The 23014-nt window shown below is 44.2% G+C and overlaps 1 protein-coding gene across 2 annotated transcripts; it reads left to right on the forward strand.

The window, feature by feature from the left end:
* The first annotated feature begins 1163 nt into the window (after positions 1-1163).
* On the forward strand, positions 1164-22406 carry HSPB8 (heat shock protein family B (small) member 8). 2 transcript variants are annotated; one of them, XM_081339381.1, is made up of 4 exons: positions 1164-1383; positions 11478-11872; positions 16711-16774; positions 20633-22406. In XM_081339381.1, exons 2-4 carry the CDS (start codon positions 11479-11481, stop codon positions 20790-20792), a joined length of 618 nt encoding a protein of 205 aa, XP_081195507.1. In that variant the 5' UTR covers positions 1164-1383; position 11478; the 3' UTR covers positions 20793-22406. The 2 variants fall into 2 exon arrangements, with proteins under 2 accessions (XP_081195507.1, XP_081195508.1); XM_081339382.1 differs by having other exon boundaries at positions 1263-1353.
* The last annotated feature ends 608 nt before the right edge of the window (positions 22407-23014 follow it).

A 23014-nucleotide genomic window follows, 5' to 3' on the forward strand; every position in this document is an offset into this window, starting at 1 on the left:
GAAAAATAGGGAGGGAGGAAGGAAGGAAGGAAGGAAGGAAGGAAGGAAGGAAGGAAGGAAGGAAGGAAGGAAGGAAGGAAGGAAGGAAGGAAGGAAGGAAGGAAGGAAGGAAGGAAAAATAGGGAGGGAGGGAGGGAGGAAGAAAGGAAAACTCTGAAGACGTATAAGCCATTGATTTTGATTTATATTAATACTTTAGTGTTGGAAGCACCAAAGTGCTTTCTTGGTGAAAGGAACCAAACTCAAAAGAGACCACCCAGGGCCCTACAGTCCTCCTCCTTCTCCTCCCCCTTTCTTCTCCTCCTCCACTCCCTTCTAACACTGATAATGTGGCCTAGGTTGGGTAACGAAACATCTGCAAGAATGCAACCCAACTCAAGAGAACCCCTCATTTGAACCCTGAGCTCCAAATATTCTCCTTTAGAGACACACCTCTGAAGGAAAACAGCCTGGCATTAAACGAGAAGAGAGGCAGGCAGGCAGACGGACAACACCCCTCCATTTTGCTCTTCTCTCTCTCTCTCCTTCTCTCTCTTTCTCTCCTTCTCTCTCTTTCTCTCTCTCTCTCCTTCTCCTTCTCTCTCTCTCTCTTTCTCTCTCTCTCTCTCCTCTCTTTCCTTCTCTCTCTCCTCTTTCTCTCTCTCTCTCCTCTCTCTCTCCTCTTTCTCTCTCTCTCTCCTTCTCTCTCTCCTTCTCTCTCCTCTCTCTCTCTCCTTCTCCTTCTCTCTCTCTCTCCTTCTCTCTCTTACTCTCTCTCTCCTCTCTCTCTCTCCTCTCTTTCCTTCTCTCTCTCCTCTCTCTTTCTCTCTCTCCTCTCTCTTTCTCTCTCTCTCCTCTCTTTCTCTCTCTCTCTCCTTCTCTCTCTCTCTCCTTCTCTCTCTCTCTCCTTCTCTCTCTCTCTCTCTCTCTCTCTCTCTCTCTCTCTCTCTCTCTCTCTCTCTCTCTCTCTCTCTCTCTTTCTTCTTCTTCTGGAGTCTATTGCTATCAGCTGCCCCTGCAAAGGAAGCAGGTTATGGGCTGGGTGAGACTTCTTAGACTCATCAGCTGTGGAGGAACGGCAGCCTTGTTAGCCTGTCCCATAAACTGGCTTGTAGCCAGGCCATTTTCAGTTGCAAGAAAGCCAAGTCCTCGAGGCGGTAAACTGGCCCGGAGCCCAGCTCCACCCTTGTCCGCAGAGGACGTTACTGGCAGCGGCTGCCTTCCCAGAGAAACTGCTGCAAACAGGAGTCGTTCTCTTCAACTCTCTTTCTCTGCCCGGCTTGTCTGACTCCGTGCTTGAACTGCCCTTCCGAAGAACTGTGTGAAACCCTTCGTCATCTTTCCCCGGAGCTCCTTGGCTGTTGGACACCGTGGGTAAGGGACGGCGACCTTGCACCCCAGAAGGTGAGGGATATGGGGGTGGAGGGATATGGGGCTTGGGGAATGAGCAGGCTCTGCTCTGCAGCCAGGCTGCTGCTGCTGCTGGTGGTAATGGTTAGAGCTTAACTTAGTTTGGTTAGAGCTTAACTTAGTTTGTGACAGCCCCTTTGCACTTTGCATTCCTAGACGGAAGCAAGGAGCCGGAACAGCCACTTGTCTGAAATGGTATCAAGTCTGCTGCTTGAGCAGGGGGTTGGACTAGAAGACCTCCAAGGCTCCTTTCCACTCTCGTGTTCTTCTGCTTGGGCTTGGGCTTCGCTGGCGGGCGAAAGGCTTATTTCACCCCCTAGAGAATCGAGTTTACTTTGGCAAGGAGTGCGGGCGCCCTAAGGAATGAGCGGGGGCTCCCGTCTGCCTTTGAGGACCAAACCAAAGGGGCTTTTCTGCAAAAGGGGCCAAGATCAGCAATGGCCTGTGTTGTGCCTCAGGTCTAGGGTAATGTCCTGAAAGATGGACTTCTGTGACTCAGCATTGAGTCCTTCGGACTACAAACTGCATGGCTTAATGCTAAGCCAGCTGGCTCATCCTTTTAAGGTTTTCATGATTCTTTTTACTTCCTGCTTTTGTTTTTAACACCTCGAAGAGCGACAAAGATGATCAAGGGGCCTGGAGGAGAAAACATATAGAGAACAGTTGCTGGGATTGGGGATGTCTAATTTAATGAAGAGAAGGATATGGTGGTGGTGGGGGGACAGGAAAGCAGCCTTCCAGTATCTCAGGGGCTGCCCCCAAAGAAGAGGGAGTCAAGCTATTCTCCAAAGCGCCAGCAACCTGGAACTAAGGGGGATTAATTGTGAGGACAACTGTCTGGCTTAGCAATGGAAATTGAGGCTCAGTTGTGGTCGTAAGACGGGGACCACCTGCGATTCAATTTTTTTTTCTTTTGCAATTTAAGTGCAATCCCTTCTCCAACATCTCCAGATTTTAAGTCCCCACCCACCCACCTCACCTTCGGCAATGACCATGTTAAGTCAGGAATTCGGGGACGGTGGGGGCCTTCCGTCCCCATATCTGGGTAACGGCGCCCCTCCCAAACCAGCTCGTTTTGGAATGATTTTGAAACAAACCGCCTTTATTCTGGCTTTCTGGCCAGAGGGAAATTGCGTGGCCTCTACGGGCTGCCACCCGTTGAGCAGACTCTCCTGGTGAGAAAGATGAACGAGCAGAACCAGCTTTTTCGGCTCTCCCTGCCAAAGTGGCGGGTGTGAGTGCGGTTGTGCCAGGCAGAGATAATGGTTGAGCCATTTAAATGCACTTTGGACGCAACCTGAGATGCGGAGCAACGCGGGAGCCTAAATTCTTATCAAACCGCCCCTGCCTGGCGTTTGGGTTTTCAACGATTCAACGCGGTGGGCATTTCCAAAGCCACAAAGAGTAGGAGAAAAAAATATATATACCTTTGCAATCTTTAGGTTTCAAGGACGGCACCTGGTTGACCTGGGATGAACTGAAAAAAAAACACCAAAATTAAGCAGGTTGAACAGGTGTGTGTATACAGCGTTAAAATATGCAGCTCTGCTCTACGTTGGTTTTTTTTAATTTGGAGGGAAAGGACGCTCTACGAGTAATCCTCGACTTACGGCTACAGTTGAGCCCCAATGTTATGTTGCTAAGTGAGACCTTAAGTGAATCATTGCAGTTGTTAGTAAGTTAGTTGTAAGTTAGTTGACGTTGCTTTGTGAAAAAGATCGCAAAGGGGGATCACGTGAGTCACCCTCCCGGGATGCTGCGACCGTCATAAATACGAGTCGGTTGCCAAGCGTCTGAATTTTGATCCCCTGACCACGGGGATGCTGCAAGGGTCCTTAAGTGTGAAAAACGATCCTAAGTTACCTTTTTTCAGTGCCATTGTAACTTTGAAAAGTCACTAAATGAGCTGTTGTAAATCAAGGATTACCTATATCCAAGGAGGACTTCAATCCGGAGAAGTTTGATCCCAGGTTCTCCACACCGTTTTTATTTTATATTTTATTTTATTTTATTTTATTTTGTTTTGTTTTATTTTATTTTATTTTATTTTATATTATATTATATTATAATTATTTTATTTTATTATTATATTATATTATATTATTATATTATATTATATTATATTATATTATATTATATTATATTATATTATATTATATTATATTATATTATATTATATTATATTATATTATTATATTATATTATTATATTATATTATATTATATTATATTATATTATATTATATTATTATATTATATTATATTATATTATATTATATTATATTATATTATATTATATTATATTATTATATTATATTATATTATATTATATTATATTATATTATATTATATTATATTATATTATATTATATTATATTATATTATATTATATTATATTATATTATATTATTATATTATATTATATTATTATATTATTATATTTATTATATTATTATTATTATTTTATTTTATTTTATTTTTTAATTTTATTTTATTTCATTTCATTTTTTATGTTTTAACATTTTATTTCATATATCTTATTTTATGTTACGACTTTGTTATTTTGTTGTGTTTTACGATTTATTATTTCATCATTTCATTTTATGATTTTAGAAAAATCGCATCGCTGCCTACTCACACCTAGCAACGCGAGGCGGCTTACCCAGGTATAAAAACACCGTATCAAAGAAATAAAAATAATGGAAACAAAAATAATGAAATAATAAAATGCTAACACACACACACGCACACACACACACACACACACACACACTCAAAAGGAAGTTCTTGAAATCTGGCCTTCCACAGGAACATTCCGACTCTTCCTTGACCAAAACTAGGACATCCATGTTCCTGTTTTCAAAGGCAGGGATCGTGGTATTGTGTTGATTTTGTAGTACGCTGCCCTTTAATTACTGAGAAGCAAAGGTGGAAGGAGTTATAAGACTGGTGGTTTCATTGACCTTTGGAAAGTCAGGGATAGTTCAAGTTGAATTTTGCTCCCTCTGCATTGAGGAAAAGAATATTAAAAAGCTGACTTTATATCCAAGGGAAGGCGTGCAGGAAGAAAAAGAAGAAACACAGAGGATCCATTATTGATTTTATCACAGAAGCTAATGATTAATAATATATATTTTTTTTGGCATCCGATTTAAGCCCAAGTTGACTTCAGGGTTCAACCTGGATTAGTCCCCGCAGTTTTCTTGGCAAGATTTCAGACGTGGTTTGCCATTGCCTCCTTCCGAGGGCTGAGAAAGAGTGACTGGCCCGAGGTGGGTTGGTGCCTAAGCTGGGACTAGAACGCCGGACTCCTAGTTTCTAGCCTGGTGTCTTCACCAGAGCTACATCAAACTGGCTCTTAGCAACGATTAAATCAGGTCATACAAATAATGACATTCTGGAAAATGCTGGAATTTTCTGTTTCTTTCCACCCTCTGTTAATCCAGTTAGCCCGGCAGTTTTCCAGCAATAGTTGGAACATTATTTATCCGCCTAACTTACCCCTATTTTTTTTGTTCACATTAGAATCATAGCATCGTTGGGCTGGAAGGGACCTTAGAGGTCCTCTAGTCCAACCCCCTGCCCAGGCAGGAAACCCTATAACATTCCCCTGATTGAACAGGGGGCTGGATTAGAAGACCACCAAAATCTCTTCCAACTCTACTCTATTCTATTTCAGACAAATGTTAAGAAGAGACCTCTTTTTTAAAAAAAATGCTTATTTGCAATTCTTTGCCAAACTGGGCAAATTTTGCTATTTAGGACCAGAATGAGCCAATCTTGAATGACCAAGCACATTTTTAACCAAGGATTGGGGGTGGGTGGGGAGAGGTTTGCCTACATAGATGCCGTCCCATTTCTTTGGGTGAAGCTGAATTTGATGGAAGAGGTTGTTTTATAAACATATATAATTTTGCAATGTGCCCACGGCTTTATGGAACCAATCCATGTCTGGGCTGAACTCAGCGGAGACATTACTTGAAAAACAAAACGTAATGGGCGCTTTTTAATTGACTTAATTTAATTAATGGATTTCTGCTAGACGAAGGCTCCACTTGAATTGTAAAAAAAGGCACATTCAGACTAGATACTGTTGGCTTGCGAGAGAGGCAGACGGGAGACGTCAGAAGCCAAATGTAATCCTGATGTTTACACCCATTGTTTAGGGACGTTCAAAGGCTCTTGTCTCCGCTCTCTAGCCTGCCCCTCCCAATTCAAACAGGATTGTCAACGCAAGCGTATTTTTCGTTCCCTTTCTCTAACGTTGACTTGCCTTCTGAGAAAATCATCCCCTCAGTTAATTCCAGGAGTGTGCCTCATTGCCGCTCAGTGGAACATCTGCGCAAACAAAGCATCAGTCCTCAAAAATACGTACGGCTGTGCACGCTTTGGGATGCGACCAAAGGAAAGCAGAGGGTCCGAAAGAACGATTACTGGAACAGCTTGCCTTCCAAAGTTGTGGGTGGATCCATCAATGGAGGTTTACAAGAAGAGATTGGACAGGCATTTGTTGGGAATGGCATAAGGCCTACTGCTCGAGCAGGGGGTTGGAATAGATGACCTCCCAGGACCTCCCCAAATTGTGTTGCTCTGTAGTTCTTGGCCTTTGGTTAGGAAATTCAGAACGTGGGTCAATCTAAGTCTGGGCAAGGCCTCTCCTGGAATTCTTTACAATCCTTTCCAGGGTGATCATAGCTCTCCAAAAATGGAATTTTGATTGACTAGGGAAAACAATGGCTACTAGCTCTGAATTTATTTATTTATTTGTTTTATTAAATTTCTATACCGCCCTTCTCCCAAAGGACTCAGGGCGGTGTACAGGGCAATAAAATGCAACATACAAAAGTTAAAAAAGAAAATTAAATCAATTAGCCCTAACAATCAATAGTTAAAATAAACTCAAACCCTTAGTCCAGGCCGGCCTGTTCAAACAACCAAGTCTTCAGGTCACGGCGGAAAGAGCGAATGAGGTTCCAGAATGACCAGGAACATAGCACAACGTGAGAAGCAGTCTTGATGCCTTTTAAGACTTTTTTTTTTTGGTCTAGCACGGGATTTAAGGCTAGGTTCCAACCAGTGTTTCTTCTTGTCTGTGCATCTTGTTGCTTAAAAATCAATCAATCAATCAATCAATTCCTTCAAAGAGTTCACACCCCTGTGCTCTTAGCAAATTGCGTGCATGCTCATCTGTTTCCCACGTACACAATAATTAATATCTGGTTGGCCAGTCCTTTTTGTCAGGTTCATAATTCTCATAGAAACTCCCCCGCCTCTACTTCCTAAGCATCTCCTCACAAATGAAACCAAGACTGCTGCAATATTGAAGTGATTGTCTACTAAGACTCCGAGATCCCTCTCACAGTTACTACTATTGAGCAAGGTACCATCTCTCTTGCACTTCTGAAACAAACCCGCTTCTGAAACAAACCCGTACCTTGCTCAATAGTAGTAACTGTGAGAGGGATCTCGGAGTCTTAGTAGACAATCACTTCAATATGAGCCAGCCGTGTGCTGCAGCTGCCAAAAAAGCCAACACAGTGCTAGGCTGCATTAACAGAGGGATAGAATCAAGATCACGTGAAGTACTAATACCACTTTACAATGCCTTGGTAAGGCCACACCTGGAATACTGCATCCAGTTTTGGTCACCACGATGTAAAAAAGATGTCAAGACTCTAGAAAGGGTACAGAGAAGAGCAACAAAGATGATTAGAGGGCTGGAGGCTAAAACTTATAGGGAACGGTTGCTGGAATTGGGTATGTGTAGTTTAATGAAGAGAAGGGTGAGGGGTGACATGATAGCAGTGTTCCAATATCTCAGGGGCTGCCCCAAAGAAGAGGGAGTCAAGCTATTTTCCAAAGCACCTGAAAGCAGGACAAGAAGCAACGGATGGAAACTAGTCAAGGAGAGAAGCAACCTAGAACTAAGGAGAAACTTCCTGACAGTTAGAACAATTAACCAGTGGAACAACCTGCCTCCAGAGGTGGTGAATGCTCCAACACTGGAGGTTTTTAAGAAGAGACTGGACAGCCATTGGTCTGAAATGGGATAGGGTTTCCTGCCTGAGCAGGGGGTTGGACTAGATGACCTCCAAGGTCCCTTCCAACTTTATTATTATTATTATTACTTGTCTTGAAGTGCCATGGGAGGGGGGGAGGCAGCAGGTAAACCCCCCAATTTAGGATGGAATTGAACATCCCCATTGATTTTCCTTGTCAGAAGGTCGCCAAAGGGGATCACGTGACTTTGGGACGCTGCGACCGTCACAAAAAAATGAGTCAGTTGCCCAAGCGTCCGAATTCGGATCCCGTGACCGTGGGTCGTCTGAAAAACAGCCATAAGTCCCTTTTTTTCCCCTCAGTGCCGTTGTTAACTGCGAACGGTCACTCCATGAACTGTTTGTAAGTTGAGGACTGCATGCAGTTTCTCCCGTTCCAGATGGCTTCCGAACCAAGGACTTCTTTTGAATCCCTGGGATTGCATTCTCACAACTTGAGAACCGTGTTTTCCAGTCTTCAGTAGAACTGGGAGGTGACGCTCTCCGAAGAGTAGTTATCTCCTTTGTGATCGTGGGTGAATTTAATGCCCTACCTACCGCAAAGACAGAGCGGTGCTTAAAGCTTTTTCAGCGGAATTGATTGGCTCGGCAACAGCATTCCAGCTTCTCTTTATCTCCTCCATCAGATGTAGAGCAAAGCCTTTGGTGGGTTTATGGACGGACTCCACTTTTTCCCAAAGTTTGCCAGCGAAATGCCCTTGGGTGCAGAGTTGAGGCCCCTCCTAATGGGGGAATGAGAATGGATGGCTTTGCCCCCCCCCCAGGGAGCTTTTTAATCCATGGAACGTCCTGAGCGGTTGATCCAGATCAGCTTTGATGCAGCTTCTGGGCGGTTCTTGTGTTTTGCAATGTTTCGGCTGATTTGCAAATAAACAGATTGAGGAAGATCCTTGCAGGATAAGATTTTCAGCCTCTGGAGGGCCCACGGTCTCCTCCTTCACAGAATCACAGAGCTGGACAGGACCCTGGAGGTCTTCTAGCCCAACCCGCTGCTCAACCAAGAAACCTTATTATACCATTTCAGGAAGAAAAAAAAATCTCCGGTGTTGGAGCCCCCACAACGTCTGGAGGCAAAAGCCGTTCCACTCGGTTCATCTTTATGACCGTTGCAATCAGTCGCCAAGCGTCCCAATTTTGACCACTTGACCCTGGGGAGTGGGCGATGCTGCAATGGTTGTAAGGGTGGAAAAAAAAACGGTCACGCTTTTTTCAATATTGTCATAACTTTGAACAGTCACTAAACGAACTGTTGTGAGTCGAGGGTTCCCGTGCTGTACCACGCTGCGTTTCTGTTCCCGCACATACGATGACCACGGTCCTTTCTGGGCGTTATCTTTAAGCAGAGATTAAAAGGACATCTGCCCTTTGCATCTTCCTTTTGATGAGATGGTCTTTTTTCAAAAAAAAAAAAACAAAGCGGAATCCATTTCAGAGGATGCAATCTGGCAGATTTGCAAAAAAAACAAAACAAAATCAGCTGCACTGCTCCACTTAACAGAAGTACTTTGCAAAAAATCAATTCGCGCAAATATCCAGAAAAGCAAAGGATCCTTCAGACATCGGCGTGGTTTATCTGTTTTTTGCCTTTATGGTCTGTTTCTGCTCTGAATACATTCTCTGACTTTATTTCCTAGCTTGCACACCCAGACAGCCACGGCCAGCCACTCGAGATCGTTTCTGACTGATGCTGACTGGAAAATTAAGGAGGGGCAGCGTCAAGATCCTTTTGAGGCCGTCTGGTGATAGACAGTCCTAAAATAGAGGAGCGAAGTCAGATTCTTAAGAATGGAGCTTAATCCAGATCTTATTCCACACCTGAAGTCACTCTTTCTCAGTTTAGCCAGATGCAGGGATTTCAATCTCCAGAATGCTTAGCAACAGCTATGCTGGCTGGGGAATTCTGGGAATTGTGGTGCAAACTCGTGGAAGGAGCCCAAATTAGGAATTATCCATAAGACTAACTTGGGGGGTTTTGGTGCTCTCTGAGCTTGATTGTTTTCTTGCAGATGTTTCATTACCCAACTAGGTAACATTATATGAGTGCTGGTGAATGTGGGGTTTTCTCTCTCTTTATATACAGTACCTCACTGTATATAAAGTTGGTGGGGATGTGGTTTGTTGGTTCCTTGATTAGGATATTACTTTCTGCTTGATTGTTTGTCTGGGGTTAATCCCCGGTTATCTGGGGTTTTGCTGCTGGAAACCATGTGTCCTGGTCTTCTTTATTGCCTCTTTTGAGTGGTGTGTAAATGTGGTTCATCTCAATGTGTTTATTGATGGCTGTTTTGTCTGAATACCAAGCTTTCAGAAATTCCCCAGCATTTTTGGGGGTGGGGGAGACTTAGCTTGATTTAGGATGCTCCGTCAGTGCTGGATTCAAACGCACTTCTTACGCAATGCAATCGGCACTCCACGGCTAGACCAAACCCCCTGATTTTCAGAAAGAGAATTTTGCGGCTTCTGTTTGGGGGATTAAAGCAGGGGTCCCCAATCCCCGGTCCGTGGATCAGCACCAGGCCGTGGCACGCCAGCAACCGGTCTGCACAAACAAGCAAAGCCCCATCCGTGGGATGCAGGCAGCACACAAAACCACACACCCTCTGTTCCGTGGAAAAACCTCTCTCCACTGAACCGGTCCCTGGTGCCCCAAAAGTTGGGGACCTCTGGATTAAAGAGGAGGGTGTGTGTGTGTGTTTTCTCTCTCTCTCTCTCTCTCTCTCTCTCTCTCTCTCTCTCTCTCTCTCTCTCTCTCTCTCTCTCTCTCCATCTCCCTGTCTCTGTTTCTCTGTCTCTGTCTCTTCATCTCCCTGTCTCTTTCCCTCTCTGTCTTTCCATTTGTCTGTCTCTGTCACTCTGTCTGTCCTTCTCTCTCTGTCTCTCTCTCTCTGTCTCTCTCTCTCTCTCTCTCTCTCTCTCCATCTCCCTGTCTCTGTTTCTCTGTCTCTGTCTCTTCATCTCCCTGTCTCTTTCCCTCTCTGTCTTTCCATTTGTCTGTCTCTGTCACTCTGTCTGTCCTTCTCTCTCTCTCTCTCTCTCTCTCTCTCTCTCTCTCTCTCTCTCTCTCTCTCTCTCTCTCTCTCTCTCCATCTCTCCATCTCTCTCTCTCTCTCTCTCTCTCTCTCTCTCTCTCTAGGCAAAGTCTAAGGGTTAGAGAAAAATCCAGCACAAAGAGGCAGGCCTGACACCCTAAGCTAATAATAGGCTGCTTGCTAAGATCACACTGCCAAAAGAAAAGAAAAAAAAAAGAGGGAGGGAGGGAGGGAAGGAGGGAAAGAGGGAGGGATGAAAACGAGAGCCAAGCCCGTCTAAACTTGGCATTCCATTTAGCAAAGCCGTCCCTTCGGGATGAGGTCAGCCTGCTTCACAATCTCCAAAAATACGGCCGCCGGCAGGGAGGAATTGCGACACCCACCTCCTCTTTTGCCAATCCACACCGCCCGCCCCCCCCCCTAGCTCTGGAGCCTTGCAGATAAATAGGGGGCAGTCGCATTTTGGAAGTTTATAGAAGTTTCTCGGCTGGTACAAGGCAGTTTATTTAAGCTTCTGTCTGGCACCGGAGCGGTTTAAATCTGGAGCAAAAGGGCAGCCTGGTTTTTCTTCATTTGGGGGGGAGGGTTTGAAGCAGTGCCAGGCGGATTCTGAAGGCCAAGGAGTCCCAAAGGTGCTTTTTTGGGGGGCCCCCCTTTTTTTTTTGAAAAGGTGATTGGACTGGGTTTTTCCTTGAAGACGTTTCGCTTCTTCAGTTCTGAACTTTAGTGGGTTGTCTCCAGTTGGACTTAACCGAGAACTTCTGAAAGAAAGAAAGAAATTTAGGGTTTGGGTTTTTTTTAAAAAAAATTCTGATTGGCAAGAAGGTGACAAACCGTTTTACTTTCGCCCTGTAGAAGCAGGAGAGGAAAGTTGTGCTAGGGACAAGATTGTGGAATTCAGATTTTTTTTTCTCCTTTTCTTTCTTTCTATTGGAAAACTTTCTCTCTTCTTTGTTTTGATTCTGCTTTTTCCTTTCTCCGGGTGACTCTCTCTCTCCCAGAATGGCTGAGAACCAGATCCCTTTTTCATGCTACCCTGGCCGGCATCGGAATCTCAGAGATCCCTTCAGGGAATCCAGTTTGTCCTCGCGGCTTCTGGACGATGACTTTAACATGTCTCCTTTTCCCGGTGATCTGACTGCCAACTGGCCGGACTGGGCCCGCTCGCCCCTGACCGCAGGCTGGACAAGTCCACTGAGGTCAGGGATGGTCCGGAGCAGTGGATTCTCCCCTCCGGGGTACGGCTCTCGCTTTGGGGCTCACCCTGAAGGGGATCCCTTTGGATCCAACCCACCGACCTTCTCAGGAGAGCCCTGGAAAGTCTGCGTCAACGTCCAGAGTTTTAAACCTGAAGAGCTCTCGGTCAAGACCAAGGATGGTTACGTGGAAGTGTCAGGTAAGAAACGGTTTTGTGGGTTGCGTCTTTCTCGGTTTGTGTGTGAGGTTGGAGTTTTTTGGGGTGTGTGTGTGTGTGCTTTTTGTTCAGGAGCTCAAGGGAGGTTGTGTTCTTCCTCCCCTAGGGTCACAATGACAAACCCTTGAGGGAGATTAGGCTGAGAGAAAGAGATGGTTGGAACGTAGAAGAAAGGGTCCATTTTTAAGACTTGGCCATCTTCAAGTCTTGGGGACTTCAACTCCCAGAGGTTCCCCAGCCAGCCTGGATTTGCATGGCAGGCTGGGGAATTCTGGGAATTGAAGTCCACAGGTCTTAAAGTGGCCAAGGTTGGACAGCCCTGATGTAGAACATAGGGTTGAAAGGAACCTTTTGAGGTCTTCTAGTCCAACCCCCTGGTAAAGCAGGAAGTTGGTGTCCATAGCTGACTGGAGATTTCAACTGGAGTCTTCTGGCTGTTTGCCCACTACATCAATCTGGTTTTTGGCTGAGAGAGAGCGAATGGCGCAAAGTTCCCAGGAATTCCTTATCTAAATCAGGATTAGAATCTTGCTCCTAGTCCGGAAGAGAGAGAGAGAGAGAGAGAGAGAGAGAGAGAGAGAGAGAGAGAGAGAGAGAGAGAGAGAGAGAGAGAGAGAGAGAGAGAGAGAGAGAGAGAGAGAGAGAGAGAGAGAGAGAGAGAGAAATTGAGATTATGAATATAGTAAAAACAGACAAATATATAACATTTCCTCACAACTATAAACAATTTTAGTAATTCCAATTGCTGCAACATGCTAAACGAGTGAGAAATTTTGCACAATCCAAGTCTCGGGGGTTGTGAGAACACAGGCACAGTGTTGACCACGATTAATATAGCTTAGTGTATTTATCTAAACCCAGACAATTTTACTTTAGTTAATAAATCACAGAGAATAACAGAATCTTGAAAGCCTCCCAAAACAGATTACGGATTTGTTGGTTCATCTGGATGCAATAATAGTGTTCTAACGAATATTAAAAAAAAAAGAGGGGGGAGAGGTTTTGACTGGCACGGTTACAACTGCCATTCTGACTTTTTTTGACCCTCTCCTAGGATCCACCCTGGTGCAGGAGAATAGCAACATCTCTCTCCTCATACCTTCATTTGCAAGTCACAAATGGGTTGTTTGCAAGTCACAAATGGGTTGTTTTAAACAATGGAAAAATCATGAGAAACGAGAAGGATCCGGAATGTGTTTCTTCCTATGCCATGGCATGGAAAAGGACGCCCCCCCTCCCCCACTTGTCTATTTTTAAAAAGAAAACCCACGGTCAGTAAAGTTTGAGCAAACCCCAAGTCACTTTAAAAGAAACTTGACGTTTGTTTGAGCCTCTTCCTTTTAAGAACTGCCAATTTTCGAGCAGGGGATTAAAAACCAACAAACTTTGCAGGAGTTTCGGCACGTGATTATGCGCAATCAGCCGTGTGGTTAAGTTTCTAAAACTTTGCTGACAAGACCCAACTTTGTCCTTTCACTGTCTAATCCGGTATTAGTGTGGTTAGACAACATGTGTGGTCTTTCTGGTTAAGTAACTCTTTTGTCCAGAAAGATTATGGTTGGGTATTGGAATAAATCTGAGCCAAATATTCTTCTCTAAGAAAAATAATCCAAAGATACTACTTTTTTTTCTTTTTCGTCTTCTTAATTTTATCTCTCTCTGTAGGGGTAGGCATGCATTTCATCTATTCAACACGGGTGATATTTTGCACGCAAAGTGCCGTTCAACATCCACAATTGTTTGTTTTCCCTCAGTCTCGGTTTTCCCATCTGTAAAATGGATCCCTTCTCTTACCACGCATGATTTTTGGCCAACTCAATCCATTGGCCCCCTTTGTCTTTCTTTCTAGATTAATCTTTCTTGAACTTTTTTCTCCCTTTAAAAAAAAAAATAGCAAGACACGCAAAAGAGCTTTTGTTTACACGGGTTATGCTTTATGGATATTTACTGTACGAATTAATTAAAACCGACGTTCGGCTGCCTAATTAGTTGACGTGAAATTTAAATGCGATTAATGTTAGGGGCTGTCCGTTCGGCAATGCAGAGATCCCGTTGACTTCCTGAATGGAATTTAGCTGTCGGATCGGAATTGATCCTTCCGAGCCCCATCAAGCTGAATTGAACGATCAAATTAAGAGTCAATTAGAAGGCACGTCCAGCAAAATTATTAGGCTGGGTTTCCATTCATGCTTATAGTTTCTCCCTTCTGCCACCTTCTACACTACAATTTGGTGGCAGCCAAAAATTTCAGGTGACGTCATCCAAGCTTCGGATAACCCAGCTCCAGTTGGGGAACGTCTGATAGGGAGAGAACGGCAGAGAGTCCTCGGCTTATAACCGTTCAGTTAGCGACCGTTGGAAGTTACAACAGCGCCCCAAAATGCGACCGGTGACTGTTTTTCACACTTGCGACCGTCACAGCGTGCCCATGGTCACGTGATCAAAATTTTGATCTTTGGCACTTATGTTTTGTATGTTTGTGCCGCCCGTCCCCCCCCCCCACTACAAGGTGGCTTATGTTTATTGTATTTCTCCTCCTAGAGACTTTTGGGAAGGGCTTCAACCTACAAATGCAAAGGCATATCTGGAAAAAGCCAGCTTTTACTTTCTTTCTGTTTGCCTCTCGTTCCTCTGCGTCATGCCCAGAAAGAAGCTGGCAGGGAAGAAAATAGAGCCTGGCCACTTGCCAGCAGCCCAGCTCTTGCCAGTGAATGCCATTCGGTGCCCAATTTCTGGGTGTTTAGAGTGCTACCTCAGACTGCAGCTGTTCCTGGAATCTCAGCCTGCACAGGGACGGGGCCAGTTTTTAGCCACCATTGTGGGGTAGAACTGACCAGGAAGAAGAGGGAGATAGGTTATCACTTCAATCATTATCATCATCATCTTCTTCTTCTTCTTCTCCTCCTCCTCCTCCTCTTCTTCTCCATCTTCTCCTCCTCCTCCTCCTCCTCCTCTTCTTCTTCTTCTCCTCCTCCTCCTCTTCTTCTTCTTCTTCTCCTCCTCCTCCTCTTCTTCTCCTTCTCCTCCTCCTCCTCCTCCTCTTCTTCTTCTTCTTCTCCTTCTTCTCCTTCTCCTCCTCCTCCTCTTCTTCTTCTTCTTCTCCTCCTCCTCTTCCTCCTCCTCCTCTTCTTCTTCTTCTTCTTCTTCTTCTTCTTCTTCTTCTTCTTCTTCTTCTTCTCCTTCTTCTCCTTCTCCTCCTCCTCCTCTTCTTCTTCTTCTTCTCCTCCTCCTCTTCCTCCTCCTCCTCCTCTTCTTCTTCTTCTTCTTCTTCTTCTTCTTCTCCTCCTCCTCCTCCTCCTCCTCTTCCTACTACTACTTGTCCTCCTCCTCCTCCTTCCCCTTCTCCTTCCTCCTCCTACTACTTATCCTCCTTCTGTCTTCCTTCTTCTTCCTTCTTCTTTTTCCTTTCTCCTCCTCCTCCTCCTCCTCCTCCTCCTCCTCTTCTTCTCCTCCTCCTCCTCTTCCTCCTCCTCCTTCCCCTTCCCCTCCTTCCTCCTCCTCCTACTTGTCCTCCTTCTGTCTTCCTTCTTCTTGCTAACGTTGCTATCCTTTCCCCCTTCTCCTCTTTTCCTATTTCCTTCTCCTCCTCCTCCTAACTCCTCCTCCTTCTGTCTCCCCTCTCTTTTTTTATCTTCTCCTCCTTTCCTTTTCCTGTTTCCTCCTCTTCCTCTCCTTCCTTCTGTCTCCCTGTTTCTTCTTTTGCTCCTTCTGCTTCCTCCCTCCTCCCTCCTCCTCTTTCCCTATCTACTGCTTCTTCTCTGTCTTCTACTTGTCTCCCTTCTCCTTTCTTTCTGTTTCTCCTCCTCCTCCTTCCTCTCCTTCTCCTTTTCCTTCTCCTCCTCCTTCCTCTCCTTCCCTTCCTCCCCTTTCTGGAGGTACAAATAAATGCTCCAGTTTAAAATACATAAAACCAGGCGGAACTTTAGTGCTGGCCGCAGTGAGCATTTCTAATGAAATGTTGCAGCCCAAATTTTCATTAAAACACAATCCTAAGCGGGAAGGACAGCCCATCTGCAGGATTCTGAAACATTGGCATTTAAAATTTATTTTAATGGAATTTTTTAAAAAATGCTGCCTTTTAACGCTACAATCCCTTAAAACAGGAGCCAGGTTGAGAACACCAAACGTTACCCCATTATCAGCCATTAGTAATAGAGCCCCCCAGTGCAACATACAGTATTTTATAACTCTTATTTTTCTTTCATGGCATCAAATTTCAGTTGAAATAAGATTTCTTTGAAAGACGGGGATTTCGTAAAATAGAAGCAGCTATCTCAGTTGCCTGCAGAGTAAAATTCACAATCTGTTATGCTTCCTTGGGAAAAAAAATATATTTTTTATGCCCAGAAAATTAGCATCCTAATAGGCTTTTTTAAAAAATAAAAATAAAAATAAAAATGCAAAGTTAAAATGTAATAAATAAAATAAAGCTATCGCTTCTTTGGATAGCCCAGTTTTCCTTCTGTAAGCTACATTTCTCCTTGTTGATAAGGAAACTTTTTTTTTAGCCAAGGAGCCTCACTGAGGACTAGACTGGTGAGATGCTGGAGGACACCCAGTGAACTTCATTGCTAAATAACTCTAGTAAACCAGGGTTAACCAGCTCTGGGTTCAGCTGTCAACTTGGGGGAAGTCTGTCTAACTCTTGAACATGATTACCCAACTAAAAAAAACACAACTTAAAATAAGGCATTGGACAATTTAAGTGGTTTTGGAGGGAAGATTGCTACCTGGCCCGGGGGTTGGGGGGGGGAACCTGAGTTTATTTATTTATTTATTCACTTGTTTATTTATTTTTGTTTATTTATTTATTTTGGCAGGTAAACATGAAGAACAACAAGCAGAAGGAGGCATTGTTTCCAAGAATTTCACCAAGAAAATCCAGTAAGCGTTTCTGAAAATTAGCACCACGTCTTTCCAGCAGCTCTGTGTTCAGTCATGGGTGATAAAAGTGGGGGGGGGGGACAAAAAAAACCTCTTTTAGCATATTCAGTCAGAGTGATGTGTGTCACCCGTGACCGTGAGGTGCGTGGACTTCAACTCCCAGAATCCCCACCCCCGTTGAAACCTGATCCAAAGATCAAGTTTAATCCTCAAATGCCAAAGTCAAAAATAGGTCGCATCCTCTCCTAATCTTTCAGCCTGAAAGTTGCACACTCCCAACCGTTTGTCAGCCCTTCCGAGAAATGGGATCCTTTCTTTCGGCTTGCATTTTTCCATCTGGGTATGTCCCAGCTACCCCTGGAGTTAATTCATGGACTGGGTATGTCCCAGCTACTCGCTGAGTTAACACGTGCTGACGTTCTAGCAAAAGAACGTATTCAAAATGCAAGCTTTCCTTCCCCCCCCCCCGCCCATCCTTGTCACAAGCCCTTGTCAAAGTCCATAAATTTCGCTATGGTCGTAAATATGAACCAGTTGCCAAGCGTCCGAATTTTGATCATGTGACCGTGGGGATACCCGCAACGGTCGTAAGTGTGAAAAACGGTCCCAAGTCACTTCTTTCAGTGCTGTTGTAACTTCAGAAAATCAACACCGCCTGTATTTTACAAAGCCAGACATTGCCCAAATTCTGATATTAAAAGAGGGAGGGGAGTGTGGGGGGGGGGGAAAAACGATAGGAGAAAACAAAAGAACACACTGCTTAATTTTAAACAGTTGGCCCTTCGTATCTGCTTTGTTCTGCAAAATTTATTTGATAGACCTCTCTGTACAGGCTAGGGCTGGGCTCAAAAAAAATATGCATAATATGTTTGAAGCTTACGCTGCTTGTGGGTTTTATAGGAAAGGAAAAGGGGATTTTGGAAGGCTGATGGGTGAGCTGGGACGGGCTCAGCTGCCGAGTCACCGGAGAATGGGTGACTCACCAACATGCTTTAGTGATTTATTTTGCATCCTTGCCTAAATGGGGCTTCCAGATGCTTGTTTACTCTTAAGCTTTGGAAGTCCCTCCAGAATTTTCTCTCTCCTCCCAAACTGGGGGACCGATGGGGAGGGGGGAACGGGGTCACAGTTCAGATGAAGCTTTGTTTTCCAAGTGTGTTGGAGGGCAACGCTAACCATCGTGGGATCCAGCAGAAATATAAGGATGAGGAACACTGGACCACATGCTGTCAGCCCCTAATATATTTCTATTAAGTCATCTGACGAATGATTGAGGGAAGTAGATAGGGATAGCCTAACGAAGAGAAGGACTAGGGGTGAGCTGATAGCAGTCTTCCAATATTTGAGGGGCTGCCCCAAAGAAGAGGGAGTCAAGCTATTCTCCAAAGCACCTGAAGGCAGGACAAGAAGCAACGGATGGAAACTCATCAAGGAGAGAAGCAACCTAGAACCAAGGAGAAATTTCCTGACAATTAGAACAATTAATCAGTGGAACAACTTGCCTCCAGAAGTTGTGGGTGCTCCAACGCTGGAGGTTTTCAAGAAGAGACCGGACAGTTATTTGTCTGGAATGGTATTTCCTGCCTGAGCAAGGGGTTGGACTGGAAGACCTCCAAGGTCCCTTCCAACTCTGTGATTCTGGTCCTAATTGTAGTCATAAATCAAGGACTGTTCAATGCTGGAAGGGTTATTTGGATAGGACCTGACTTTGGGGACAGAGAATCAGGACTCTGGATCTCTCTTGGATTACAGGCTGAACAAAATACAAAAATGAAAAAAAGTGGACGCAACCAGAAAACTTTAAGGAAGTAACCATTGAAAGTGTTACTAAGCTTACACCATGGTTTATCCAGATTAGGCTAAAGTTTGGCTGGGTAGCTCAACCGTCACCTTAACAAGTAGTATGACCTATCACATTAAGCCATTGTACCGTTGACTTGTTTTGTCTATCACCTGGTGTGTGAACACTGTTTTTCTCTTGTCGGCTCAAGGTTGTGGTGGGTAGGTGGTGTGAACTCAACCCAGAGAATCTCTTGACAAAATCTGTTCTTCTAATCTCCTGAATCTGAATTTGAATTTCTCTGACAGTAGGAGAGAATTCCAGGGAACGTTGTGCCTACGGGAATGAGGGTTGCGTGTCCACAAAGGACACACAACATTGTTAGCTCAAGCTGTAACTTGAAGTAGAACAACATGCAAAGGGTTATAAAGAGCTAAGCCAGCATAGGTGTGGAATCCCGAGTTTCATTAAGAACTCCTTATTAGGGCAATATATTCTTACCCCCATGCTGGTGTTTACTTGGATGCATTAAACTGAAAAGGCATCTGGCCAAACCTGTTTGCCAAGGATTTTACTCAGAGTTAACCCAAAGTATGAGCTACAACGTTAGGAGGTTGGAAGAAAAACAAACAGCAAAAGAAACTTTTCTTTTGTAATCTTCCTTAATTAAGCTTTAAAGCAAGGTGCCCAATCTTGGCAACTTGAATACCTGTGGACTTCAACTCCTTCTGGGACTTGAAGTCCACAAGTCTTAAAATTGTCCCTGCTTTAAAGCTAAAGAAAGTGGTTGTTTTTTTTTATCAAGGATTTTTCATGATTCATTTTGTACAGAAAGGCTTCTTCCGGTCAAACTCAGCTTTTGGTGACTTCTGTGGCCCAAACATGTCCTTGGCAATATCCCTTTTTTTCCACGGATGTTTCTTTCCACATCGCGGTGTAGCTATAACCCCTAGATCCCCTGAGGATGCCCTATCAAAGTACTAACAAGCCCATCCTGTTTAGCTTCCAAGGCCAGAGAAGATCAGGCAAGGTCCCGGTGCCTGTTAAAACCTCATTAATCATTAGAAAGAATGAAGCTGTAGATAAGAAATCGGTTCCCCAAAGATTTCATGCAGTTTCCATTCTGGTTCTTTGAAGATTAACACAAGGCTGGATTCACAAAATACATTAAACAAAGTTCACAGGGACTTGGTGTTTTAACCTGTTCCAGAAAGCCAGCACACTCGGTGACCTTATCCACGCTCTTAGCTCTTCACGGTTTATCATTGGAGGCATTCTCTGTTGTGTGTCAGAGGGTGAAGTCACACAAATCCAATCAAAAGCACAGACACAGGAATTGTCTTTTGTTCACATCCCGTGTGACGGCGACCTCTTTATCTGGAATAAATGCTACCGAATCCCATGAGATTTAGTCCTAAGGAAAATAAGCTTCAGATTATCCTCCTGAAGTACGGTATAGTTCCTGGGAATATAAAATAATTATTTGCCGCTATGTTTTTCCTTTCCTTTCCTTTTTTTTAAATTATAAACGTGATTACTGAAGATATGACGGCTATGAAAACTCAACATTACAGGTAGTCCTTGAGTTGCCACCCCAGCTGAGCCCAAAAATTGTGAGACAGTTGTTAAGTGACTTTCCCCCCCACTTTTACGATCTTTCCTTGCCACAGTTGTTGTGAATCGCTGCAGTTGTTAAGTTAGTAACACGGTTGTTAAGGGGATCTGGCTTCCCCATTGACTTTGCTTGTCAGAAGGTCGCAAAAGGGGATCGCGTGACCCCGGGATGCTGCAACCGTTGTAAATATGAGTCGGTTGCCAAGTGTCTGAATTTTGATCACATGACCCTGGGGATGCCACAACAGTCGTAAGTGTGAAAAAAACGGTCCTAAGTCCCTTTTTGCAGGGCTGTTGTAACCTCAGACAGTCACTGAACCAACCTTTATAAGTCGAGTACTATCTGTATGAATCCAAATTCTATTGTTATTTCTATCTTTGTCAAAGAGAAAGCAGAAAGAAGCCTTGTTTGAGACTTGGAAGGTCTTCTGTGTAACTTTTTTCCCCCTCCTTGTGCTCCTCAGACTTCCCGTGGAAGTGGACCCCACCACGGTCTTCGCCTCCTTGTCCCCCGAAGGGCTGCTGATCATTGAAGCTCCACAGATACCTCCATATTGTCAGTACGGGGAGGGCAGCTATGGCAACGAGATTCCTTTGGACAGCCAAGAAGCCACCTGTGCTTGAAGGAGGCCCTGCCCCAGGCTCTCTCTCCCACACAAGGTCCCTTCCATCAGCTGCCTTCATTCAAAGCCTTCTTCCTTGTAGATGTCCTGGTCAACCCTACTCTTGAGTGGACTTCTGGAGCTCCCACATTACACTTGGGGTTGAGGGGAAGATGGGTAATGTTAACCTGGTCTTTGAGGCTTTCAAATTGGTGGTATAAAATTATACACATCAGCGATGCCCTCTCTCAAACAGGAGTGATGTTGAGTCAGAAGGATTCAGTCCCAGAAAGCTTCTTAGATCCACCACATTTGGGGGCAGGGGATGCCTTCTGAAAGGTTTTGAGGAAGTGTTGAAGTTCTTTGGATCTTTCTGGATAAAGATTTAGAGCTGGGACAAATCCTGAAGAGAGGAAACCCTTGGCAATGTGACTTCAAGAGGAAGTTGCTGCTGTGTAAACTTAGTGGCACTGTTCTCTACATTTCCCACCAAGCCCGGTGTCAGCATTGCATTGGGGCATGGTGGGAAATGAACAGGCTAGCCTCCACGACTTTGCAAGCCAGGACTTCTTCATTGCATGAGGGAGTTACAACAATCTTTGGTCCTGCTGAGAAGTATTTAAGGACTTGTTCACCATCTAGTCTTCACTGAATCCATGTTCAGAAATGCCCAAAGTTCCCACAGCCATCATTCTGATCTAAGCCCCTTCGTGGCTTGCTTCACCATCTCATCGTCTAAAGATCCCAGCCTTTGAAACAAGGAAGTCCTTTTTGCCCAAACATGCTAAGAGATTGTCTCAAGATATCTGGAGATCTTGTGAAGGTCTCCTGAAAAGTTTGGGTTTTCTCAAATGGAGAGATGGAGCAGTTAAGGCAAAGAAAGATCATCAGCCCCTGGTTGAGGTCTCACCTCCTAGGTAGAAGCTGATTCATAACACAATTTTTTTCCCCAATGACCACTTGTAGTGATTCCTTTCCAACTTCTACACCAGGGCTCTCCAACCGTGGCCACTTTTAAGACTTGTGGACTTAAACTCCCAGAATTCCCCAGACAGAGAATTCTGGGAATTGAAGCCCACAAGTCTTAAAAGTGGCCACGGTTGGATGGAATGGGACAATTCTTCACGGCTACATGACCCTCACCAGGTTGGACACCCCTGTTCTACACCATGGGCTGCTGAAGCCTCACCTAAGTGCTTAAAGTCCTACTACTGATATTGCACTAAAGCAGTTTATCTGAGTTGCTATCATCCATTCAAGTTTACAGATGTCCAGAGCACTGATTTATAATGTGCTGTAGATTTTTTTTTTAAAAAAATGAGGTTCTCAGCACACTTTATTCTTTTCTAGCTGACTTGTGTCTTCGTTATAAAATAGTCTCTTTCACCCTCAAGGGCTGATCTGGCATCAGGGCAGGCAATGCTTAAAACTCATCGGATCCAAAAATTGCAAATGTAACAGTGCTGCAACCGCCTTGTCCTTCTTACATAAAAGCTCCTTGCAACATGACATCCAGTTCTGCTCGCCAATTTCATGGAGGTCTTACCTGATGTATTTTTATTTTTATTTTCTGTATACTGTATCCAATGTAGCAACCAATTGTCCTTAATAAACATATGTGAGGTATTTATGCCAATAGGAATACGTAGTTTCCGTGTTTTGTATTCCCTTCCTTGGCAGAGTGTCCCACACCACAAGCACACCTGTGTTTTAGAGTTTCTTCTAAAATGAGATGAAGTTAACTTTAGGGTTGTTCCTGAGCTGAAGAACCTGGTTAGTATCTATCAAGAGCTGAAAGTATAAAAAGCAATGAAGAGGCAACAGAAACATCTTACGGTCCCAACTTCTGCATTGTTCTTTGCATCATTGAATCACAGTAATCAAGGACCTCAGGAGGACCACCTCTGACTGACATGGAAGTTCTAGAGAACCTACAGGGGGTGCCACACATGGAGAACCGAAATTATTCTTCAACAAGAGAAAGCTTTATCTTCTCTAAAAGGTGATTGAGGAATAGACAGACGGAGGGAGGGAGCAACAGATGGATGGAATGATGGATGGAACAACAGATGATGGATGGATGGATAGATGGATGGAGCAAAAGATGATGGATGGATGGATGGATGGATGGATGGAGCAACAGGATGGATGGATTTATGGATGGATGGATGGATGATAGCTCTTATAAAGCTTATAGCCAAATTTTACAACCTTTCTTGTCACGATCATCAATTGAATCATTTT

Source organism: Vipera berus (assembly GCF_964194415.1).
Source record: "Vipera berus genome assembly, chromosome: 14".
Taxonomy (NCBI): domain Eukaryota; kingdom Metazoa; phylum Chordata; class Lepidosauria; order Squamata; family Viperidae; genus Vipera; species Vipera berus.

Bases quoted from the DNA above. Each gene is read 5' to 3' on its own strand.
- HSPB8 (XM_081339381.1), top strand. From the start codon at position 11,479: ATGGCTGAGAACCAGATCCCTTTTTCATGCTACCCTGGCCGGCATCGG. The intron at 11,873-16,710 runs GTAAGAAACGGT...TTATTTTGGCAG, and splicing joins TGGTTACGTGGAAGTGTCAG to GTAAACATGAAGAACAACAA. The intron at 16,775-20,632 runs GTAAGCGTTTCT...TGTGCTCCTCAG, and splicing joins AATTTCACCAAGAAAATCCA to ACTTCCCGTGGAAGTGGACC.